Source organism: Limulus polyphemus, unplaced genomic scaffold (genome assembly GCF_000517525.1).
Source record: "Limulus polyphemus unplaced genomic scaffold, Limulus_polyphemus-2.1.2 Scaffold1222, whole genome shotgun sequence".
NCBI lineage: Eukaryota > Metazoa > Arthropoda > Merostomata > Xiphosura > Limulidae > Limulus > Limulus polyphemus.
Genome location: NW_013666832.1, coordinates 269020 through 279673, shown reverse-complemented (window position 1 = coordinate 279673; position 10654 = coordinate 269020). Strand labels below are relative to the sequence as shown.

General features: G+C 34.4%; 1 protein-coding gene across 3 annotated transcripts in view; it reads right to left on the bottom strand.

Moving 5' to 3' along the window:
• Window positions 1–337: 337 nt before the first annotated feature.
• The window catches only part of LOC106462672 (girdin-like), an 80120-nt gene continuing 69803 nt past the window's right edge, over window positions 338–10654 (bottom strand). For all 3 annotated transcript variants that reach the window (XM_022390000.1, XM_022390001.1, XM_013922617.2), the window contains 5 exons: window positions 7775–7878; window positions 7425–7515; window positions 2209–2469; window positions 901–1074; window positions 338–496 (listed from right to left, as the gene is read on the bottom strand). In XM_022390000.1, the coding sequence (XP_022245708.1) occupies window positions 353–496; window positions 901–1074; window positions 2209–2469; window positions 7425–7515; window positions 7775–7878 (774 nt within the window). In that variant the 3' untranslated portion in view covers window positions 338–352. The remainder of the gene's footprint in view (window positions 497–900; window positions 1075–2208; window positions 2470–7424; window positions 7516–7774; window positions 7879–10654) is intronic.

The following is a 10654-nucleotide window of genomic DNA, read 5'->3' as shown; positions in this document are numbered from 1 at the left end:
CTGTCCATATTTTGATGTAATGATATGTAAATTAAAAATTGTTATTTTACGGTGATAATCTTGTTTTCTTGTGCCCAATAATGCATAATTTCATTTGATAAACACGTTTAGATTGAATGGTAATTTATAATCAGTCACAAGTTTCATGCCCAAACAAAAATATAAAACAGTATAATTAAACTTAGTTACTTACATGATTATTTTCTAAGATTCATACATCTCTTATCCAGGTATTACTTTTAAATTTATACATACTTTGACAGTTTCTTAACATGTACTAGAAATGTTTCATACATATAAAATTGGTTGATTAACCTTTGGAACTGAATATCAACCATTAACTGTACATTACTTATGCATCACTCACTTTCAGCTCACAGTATTTACACTGCAGGTCAACAAAACTTTTCTTGTCTACAAGATGTTTTTCCTGGTCCAGTATCTCTCTTAGCTTCTCCAGTTCTTCTTGTGAAAAGATTTCTTTCTCTGATCTTTCCTGTGAATAAAGATTTGTTACACTTTTGTGAAGAAGAAAAATTCACAAATAATAAGAGAAACAACCAAGTAAGTTCTATCTACGCTTCTTAGATTATTAAACTTTTCAAACTGCTTCAACTTTTCCACACCATAAATAATTTATCCGTTATCCAAACTCAATAAAAGTTTTATGCAACAAGAACTAAGTACAAGTTACACAAATTAAGTTAGTAAAATTTGACCGATGAAAAACACATTTAGAGTAGATAACTCTGACTTCAGGTTTCTGTGAAAGAACGAAAATAATGAACCTTTAGGGAAGATAACACAGACTTCAAACTTTTTTAAAAGAACCAAGATAATGAACCTTTGGAGCAATCAACTCAGACCTAAGGTTTCTGTGTAAAAAACACAATAACAAACCTTTAGAGCAGCTAAATCAGACTTCAGGCTTCTGTGACTAGATTTCAGGGTATTGTGTTCTGAAGAAAGGTTTTCATATTCTGTTGTTAACTGATCATGAAGTTTCTGAAGAGTCTCGTGATCTGACGAGATGCTGTCATGGACTGATTGAAGGTCTTTTTTTTCTTGTTGCAACTATAAAATTAATAGAGTCCCTGTTGTAACATGCCAATAGAAACAGGTAAGCTCATTTTCTACACTAAGTTGTTTTAAGAAATAAACTATACTAAAACACCCAAAGAAGTACAAGGTAAGCTTAAGTTCTAAAATTAATAAAAAAAAATTAAAAAAACTGAAAAAATATTTCTCTGTAATATAAATTTTATAAAATACTAATTACCCGTATGTAAAATTTTTAATTTAGTGAGTGCCAGATCTTACCAAAAGTTTAAAATAAAAACTCTTTATGAGTATCATAATAAGTTCCTAAACATCCTGGTTTTCAAAAGGTAAATTTGTTAAGATGTCTTTTTCAACAATTCTATATCCTGTTATACTATGTTATTATTAAGTAAAATCAAATAAAGTAACTTGAATAAAAAAACTAAAAATTCCAAAGCCAGCAATACTTAAGTAAAATATACAAATCTATTTTAGGCTGAACATTTTTAATTTAATGTTTTTTCTATAATTGCTATGATAAAACAGTTAAACAGCTTGTGATTAAGTACTATTTTCAAGATTGTATTAACCCTTTTTGCACCAGAGTGGTGTCACTGACATCCCCGTGTTTATACTTCTCAGACTGGCAATACTTAACCAAATTGCATGAAGTATTTTAAACAATGTGATTAAACTTCATTAAAACTTAATAGAAAATTGTCTGTACTAAAATTTAACTGTTTACACTTTGAATACTGAAAGACACTTCTTGCTGGATGATGGTGATGCAGTCAGATACACACACACACAAATAGGATCAAATTAAAGAGTTCATAAGGTAAGATAACACTGTTAAAAATAAAGCTATTTGGGCAAATGTTTAAAGTCTCACAAATATCTTGTGTTTAAATTATTTTTTAATCTTATAAACTAAATAAGGAATGTAGATAGTTTAATTCATTTTGCCTGTAACAAAATAAAACGTAAATAAGTTAAAAACGATTTCGACTCCCAGATGGGATTTATAAAAAACTTCAGGATTGTAAACCATAATACTGATTCAATCTCAAAAGAAGTATTTCAACCATCCACTTGATAAAGAAATATTTAAAAAATAAGTTATCACTGCTAGAAGCTTCCTAGAGCTTAATGCTAAAGTTTTATCACCTTTTCTTTTTCATCTTCTGCAGTGTTTAGTTGTGCTTGTAAGGTAGAAACTTGAACAGCCACAGATTCCTTCTGAAGTTTGAGTAGACAGTGTTCAACTTCCAAACGTGCATACTGGGATTGGAGTGTGGTGTACTGACTGTTCAAATGGCTGACATTTTCTTCCAAAGATACTAATTTAGACTGTAAACTGGCATTACTTTCTTTCAAGGAGCTTCCTTCAGTACGTAAGCTTGCATTTTCCTCCATAAGAGACGAGTTCTGTAATAAAACACCATCAAGAATTATGTCAACTGTCTATCACAGAAACAGTTCATCCTACTTTTACTGTAAAGAATCTGTTTAAAACTGCTAAATATTTAAGAAACAACGATAAATCATTTTCCTTATAATTGAATAACAATTGATAACTTAACAAATTTAGAACAAAAAAATCACAATTAAAGGAACCTAATACACCAAAAGCTCAGATTCCAACTGACTTCTAATGCAGAAAGTCTACTTTACAAAGGTGCTTCAACAGGAATTAGTTTTTAATTATTAAACATTTTTAAGCTTATTTTTGATAATAAAGATCAAAATAATTAAATATATTTTTTCATAAACAATGCTAACATTTTTCCAAACTGAAAATATATGTCTGATAGATACTTACCTCTTCTTTAATACAGCTTTCCTGATTCAGTGCTGCCCTCTATATGCAAACTTTTTCGTTTGCCACTAGCCTTGAGGCTCCCACCTAAACTCAAATGTTTCCACATGATATTGCAGTGTTGTTGCACACAATTGAGCATGTGACAACCTTCTACCAATAGGGGTGCAATTGACTCCCTCTATACTGATCGTTCAATCACCATTTTGAGATTAGGCACGAAAAGATACACCAGAAATGAAGAAGACAAGTGGGAAGTGTGAGAAAAGGTATTTATTGGAAATACATTTTCAGTTTTGGAAAATGTTAATTTCTGAACAATACATAACCTTGTCTCACATAGCTAGAAGCCCATGTTGAAGTAGTGGAGGGACTGGTGCAAAATTTACCTCAATGACCCTCCTTTGGGAAGTGCCCAAAGGGAAACCCATGATAGTGCAACACCCTATACTATGGAACCGTATAGGAGCAAACATGTTGGAGACCACCTTGCCCGTATCAGAGTACATTCTTTGCTCAGAAAGATGTGTTTATAGATCAGGCAGAAAACAAGCACAGTACAGAATTCATATCAGTATCATAGATGTGCCAATTTGTGTACTGTGGCTAGGGTACATCAGACTGTACATGGTGGCTCAAACCAGACAGCATCAGGTATTTTTCATTCGGTCAATGGTAGGAGGAGGGTCCCTACCATCTTCACCTCAATCCCGGTAAAGTAGAGTATAAAAGTAACATCCTCCCTGTAAACTGACTGATAGATTATGTTGGCTGGTACTGCACCAATCCAACACCAGACCATCCAGGAACCCAACACTAGGGCAGTGGTACGATGGGGGGAAAACCAGCTGTATTCACCAACAGAACACTTCTGCTCTACTCTCTACTGAGCAGCTAGGAAATGTTGAGTGGCAAGTACTCCTGTGCTTCACTAGAAGAAAAGTAGGAGAAAGCACATTTGGAAGTCTGGAGAAGAGCAGAACACCAGTGAGTAGCTGGTAGAAAGTTAGATACTTGATTTGATGAGAAGCCAACTGGAAGTTTTGATGAGAATCCCCATCCAATGAAGAACACACTGAACAGATGAAACCATCTGGTAAGGGTAATGGGAGAAATATCAGAGGTGGAAGAGGGATTCCAAGTAATGAAGAGATAGGAATGGGAACAACAACAACAAAACAGAGCAGTGTGGGCAAAATAACAACAGACCTTATGGTCAGGACAGAGTAGGTGATCAGAATCTGAGTAAAAATAGCGATGAGAAGTAGAGAGGAGAGAGAAAGGAGCGAATGCATTGTCACCCTCACATGCTGCAGACATCTTAGGGAGAAAAGCTCAATCAGAATAGAGTATACAAGAAAGAGTGAATAGTCAATGTTATACATGTCAAAACACTGATGACCACAGGTGAAAAGGAGGAAGTAGGTGTTAACAGAGAGATGGAATAAAGAACAGAAAGTGAAAGGTACAAATGGAGGAAGGATAAGGGCATGGAGAACAAAATTCAGGTCCCAGTCTGAAAAACAAGATGGACAGGAAAGATGAAGGTGGCGCACTGAATGGAAGAGCATAGTGAGAACTGGAGAGGAAAAAAACTAGACAATAACTTGAAAACTACCAAGTAACCAGCAAAGGTTGATACCGATAAACCCTGGGCAAAAAGTCATGTGAAGAATTTGAAGAGATGGGAAACAGAGGGATGAGAAGGGAAGAAGGAGTGATGCAGTCACCAACTGCAATAAATATGCCATTGCAGCTGATAGACAAAAAAGAAGAATAGGTGAACAGAATGAGAAAGAAGGAATATCTTGCACGGGACCAAACAAATCCCATGCATGAAGTCAAAGTGACATTGTAGCTGAATGGAAGAGAGAGGAACAAGGCTGAAGAAGAAAACAATGGAATAGAGGAGGATGAAGAGAGGACTGTAGAAGACTAGACAGAGGAAACCATTGTTGAGATGGCCAATAGGGTGCCCCAAAAAGTACCCTGAATGAAGAAGAGAACAATAGGGTGGAGACGAATAGGAGGTAAGCATAGAAAAAAGGATGTCAGACTAGTCCTGACTCAATGCATCCACTGCCAGAACCAACATATGCATAAAAGGAAACCAGAAAAGGGGAAGCTTGGTGTTAAGTGTCAAAGGCTATGAATAGAGGGCTCTCCAAATGAGAAAAAAAGCCACTGGAAAACTTGAGAACTGAGGAACCACACCCTGAGAAAAAATCATGTTGGCTCTCAAGAGATGAACTGCAACAAGATTCAGGTCACCTGGTACATGACAAACCATCAGTCAGATTTGTAAAGAATGGATCAAGAAGGTGAGGTCGAGAGAGTGGAAACAGAAAGAGTAAAACTGAAAGCCCCCTGGCAAATGATATAGTAAACCACAGTTGAGTTGTCCATGTGTAACATAACTAAGCAGCTATACACACTCATAAGCTTGACTAAATGCCAAGAGTTCCAGGAGAGTGTGATATGAAAAGATGATTCATCTAGAGATCATCGACCCCAAACAACCAGAGAATTGAGACCAGTGATCCAACCCATCAGAGAAGCATCTGTACAAAGAAGGAGATCTGGACAAGAGGGAGGAAGAGGAACATATTTCCGTGTTATTGGTGCTGTTGAGCCACAAGATGATATCAGTGTGCAGTGAAGAAGCATGAGGGAGGGCAAGAGATCCCAAAGGAGGTTACATTGATCATGCAGAGTCCACTGAAAATGGAGCATATGAACATAGCCTAAGAGGATAAGAGATTTCAAGGAAGACCAAGTCCCCAAAAGAGAGATCCTTCCATGCAAGGATAGAAGGAGATGTAAGAACAAAGGAAACCAAATGATCCATGTCCCTCAAATGAAGAGAAGGCTGGACTCTGCTGTGATAAGAATTGAAAACACACCCAAAAGAACCAAATATGGAATGGGTATGAGATGATGCCTCCTGAAGGAGGAGAAGTGTATGGCTGTAGGAGGCCTGATGGGACAGTTGCTAAAAGAAACAAGTCGTCCATATAATGGTGGAACCACAATCTGAGGCCATGAATGTGAACAAGCAAGGCTGACACAAGGTCAAAAAGGAGATCATAGAACTGATAAAACTGACTTTGATGAACAAACTGAAGGTAAATTCTGGAAGCAGAGGAAATTGGAATGTGGAAATAAGCATGTGAGACATCCATCTTTGTCATCCAAAGACCCAGAGCAAAAGACCACTGTAGGATGAGAAAAGTCTCCATGGGAAATTGAGGTAGGTCAAGAAACTGATTAAGATGTGAAAGAGCTATAACCAGATGCCAATCCCCAGTTTTCTTGAGAATGACCAACATATGAGAACGAAATCCTGAAGAAGAATGGGAATCCCAAAAGATAACAGCTTTGGCCAATAGGTCTGACAATGCCACTGACATACACTGGTGAGAAACTGGATTCCTTGGAGAGAAAATAAAAGGAACGGGAGAAGAAGAAAACCAAGGGGTAAGGCCCTTTGACAAAACCTACAACACCCAATGATCAGCCATAAATGTACTCCAAAATGTTCATAACCAAGCTAAGTGGGACCCTACTGTCTCTGAGCAAAGTTGAGATAAAAATAATCCAATATGGACATGAATATGTGGAGAGGAAAGAAAAACATAAAAATCAGAAGCAGGGAAAAATTAAGAAAGAGAACAAAGAAACCATGTCCCGAAATGACAAAAATAAGGCCTAAAGAAATTCACGATAGCATGGGTAGAAGATTTTGCAAAGGCAGTTGGTGGGAAAAAGCTGTCAAAATCCCCTTTGTTATGAACTGGAAACATAGGAGGAGGTGTATCACATTAAGAAGAATGTCCAGTTCACATGAAATACTCAATTCCTCTTGCACAACAGCTGTCATGTCCTCAACAGACAAAGACAAACCTGATGCAATTTTAGTTGTTTGTCTTGTGTAAGCAATGTCTTGTTCCACACCAGACAAAGTGGAAGTTACTATCACTTCTGAATTAAATGTGGAATGGAAAAATCCACAAAATCTACAGGAGCAGAAATTATAGAAAACAAAAATTCAAATTTAATATTTCCACAATAGTTAGTGCTTTCATTGATACTTCCACAAAAAATGCCTATATCTGAAAAGTTAACATGCAAAAAGAAACAACAACATATTTCAATATGAGTGCCAAATCGAGAAGTAATGACTGAACAATTAGTATACAAAGAGTTAGCAGTGCTAAAAGGGTGTGTCACACTCCTATTAGTGGAGGATTGTCACATGCTCATTTGCATGTAACATATAGTAATACCACATGGAAGCAAACGAGTTTAGGTGGGAGTCTCAAGACTAGTTGCGAGCAAAAAGATTAGCATACAGAGGGCAGCACAGAGTCGGGAAAGCTATATATGAGAGGAGGTTACACATTGTATCGGAATTTCAGTTTATTTGTCAAGGTTATGAATAACAGATAGACAACTTAAACAAATACTAATACTAACTAAACAACTGACATTCTGATAAAACAAAAATACAAAACTCAATAAAAGCTTTTACATTCAGATAAACTCTAAATTCTAATCAACTTACTTGCTTTTCTAAGTTGCATATACTGATTTTGAGCTCTGATATTTCTTTTGTAAAATACCTTGTGGACTCATCTTCATCATTCCTACAGAAGCTGAAAAGAAATGAAATAAGAAATGATCTAATCTATACATACAAAACCACATCTTTCATAATAATATTTATTAACACTGACTATTTTTCTTGTTTATGAAGTGCAAATAAGTGATTAAACCTTCTTACTAAATGTCTCTCTTTGCCAATATTTTTATTAAACATTGAACAAGATCTATGAAGATGATGAAACAAACAATGAACAGATGCTAGATTCAATAAACAAATAAAACTGTAATTTTCATATTCATTCCACTTACATTCCACTGTCAGATTCTGTTAGGTCATCATTCTGTTGATACATCGCTTGTCGTTCTAGATTGCTGGTTATCTGATGACTGCGAATTTTTTCAGACACCAAGTCCTAAACAGAGAAATATTTATGATTTTAAACAACATATTTAAGCTAATCACCGACTATAAAAGGCTTATTCCCTTTGTTATTCTGTCGAGAACATTTTCATGCTCCTATTTTGGTAATGCTCAACAATATACACCATCGGTTAGCAAAAAAACTATCACCTGATTGTTCTTAGGCCAACTATGGTGTTTATGTTGAATGCTCAATATTCATGTTGATTTGTTAGAAAGGTTTATTTTATTATTCTATATTTTTTGATAACAGCAAAATAGTTTAATTCAGAAATTTTTATTACTTTGAGTTTTAGCCAAAAGAAAAAGAAAATTTTCCAAGTAGTGTTTCAGTTAAGTATTATGTTACATTTATATTTTATGTCTAATGCTTAAATTAGACTACAAATAGGCCTACTATTACTAACATTACAGAGTCAGCATTTAAAAAGTTTTATGCTGTCAATATAAATATTCTTTTGGTATTTTAATACACATATTATCTCCTTGGCATTAATACATAACGAAAAATTTTATTACTACCAAATATCTTTTATCCTTTGTACAGTCGAAAAAGTTGAAAATTTTTGTCGAAATGTCCGTACTATATTTTCTACTTCCTGACCTAGAATACAGTGAAAAGGCTCAAGAGTGCTATTTAAGTTTCTTTCAAAGTGCACACGTACTTTTGTTCATGATAACATTTCATTTTTCTGAGTAGCTTTTACTAAAGATTTGTTGAATTACTTTCTGACTGATGAAATAAGTGAAGAGCAGGTGCATTTTGGAGGTACAAACAAATTCGTTTTAGTTAAATTCTATAATTTTTGTTAACCATTCAACAATGGTTTCCTGTCATTTTTGATCGGCTTTTATATTAGTAGTTAAATTAAAAACAAAATTGAATTTTATCTATACAAAAATACAACCCACTAGCCTTCAAAATGCTAACTTTTGATAAACATTACGATGCTAACTTCAGGAAATTGTTATTTAAAAACTTTGAAGGTAATGATTTAAATCTCTTCAACATCAACTAAAGACAAATATCCAACTGTATATACAAATGTATTTTACCCAAACAACAAAAGTATAAGCAATGTAAAACAAATTTTTAAATATTACAAGTTCTTTCCAAGCTGAAAGTTACTATACTTCTACAGTAACAGTTTAGTCACTCAACCTTCAATAGATTAGTTTAATCAATAAAATTTCAATGGATGAGTTTAAAATCATCAGAGACTTCAACAGATGAGAGTTTAAAGTCACTAGAGACTTCAACAGATGAGAGTTTAATGTAACTAGAGACTTAAACAGATGAGAGTTTAATGTAACTAGAGACTTCAACAGATGAGAGTTTAATGTCACTAGAAACTTCAACAGATGACAGTATAAAGTCACTAGAAACTTCAACAGATGAGAGCTTGAAGTCACTAGACTTCAACAGATGAGAGTTTAATGTCACTAGAAACTTCAACAGATGACAGTATAAAGTCACTAGAAACTTCAACAGATGACAGTATAAAGTCACTAGAAACTTCAACAGATGAGAGCTTGAAGTCACTAGAGACTTCAACAGATGAGAGTTTAAAGTCACTAGAGACTTCAACAGATGAGAGTTTAATGTCACTAGAGACTTCAACAGATGAGAGTTTAATGTCACTAGAAACTTCAACAGATGAGAGCTTAAAGTCACTAGAGACTTCAACAATTGAGAGCTTAAAGTCACTAGACGTGACATTAAACTCTCATCTGTTGAAAAACTCTCATCTGTTGAAGTTTCTAGTGACATTAAACTCTCATCTGTTGAAGTCTCTAGTGACATTAAACTCTCATCTGTTGAAGTCTCTAGTGACATTAAACTACTCATCTGTTGAAGTCTCTAATCTCTAGTGACATTGTGACATTAAACTCTCATCTGTTGAATAGAGATTTCAACAGATGAGAGTTTAAAATCACCTCTAACAGCTTTTAAAGAAATAACTAGATATCTGTGGGCTGTTCAAAAACCTGGTATTGTCAAGTGAGTAGCTTAAGCATTATTGACATAAACAAACCAACTTATCTCCTTACAAATAATTACAGTAATCTTCAAAAGTGTCAGTAAAAATCACATCTTATGGCTAATAGGTTACCGATATACCTCCATGGGTTCCATTGATCTTCAAATTAAAATAAAATATTATAGCTGATAGGTTATCGACTTACCTCCATAGCTTCCATTAATCTTCAAATTAAAGTAAAAATAAAATATTATGGCTAATAGGTTACTGACTTACCTTCATAGGTTCCATTAATCTTTAAATTAAAGTAAAAATAAAATATTATGGCTGATAGGTTACTGACTTAAATCCATAGGTTCTATTAATCTTCAAATTAAAGTAAAAATTAAATCTCATGACTACTAGATTATTAACCTCTTTCAGACTGATAGGATGATCTTCAGATTAAAGTTAAAATCAAATCTCATTGCAACTAGTTTAGTAACTAAACTCTGTGAGACTAATAAGAATAATCTCTTCAGAGTAGCTAGTAAAAGTCATGTGTCATGACTACTGGCTTACACATGTGAAAGTGTCCTATGATGACTTTGAATGAAACAAAACTATTAGCTAGTGGTTTGGGGGCATAGGCAGTCCCCAAAAACTCTAGTTGTACATGTTCTCAGATGCATTCAGGGCCATTTTGGACATTTAAAAAAAATCACATTCTGAAATTACTTACAACTTGTCATGTTACTAAATGGATCAACCTGATAATCACATGTGATTAGTTAAATTTTTTAAACC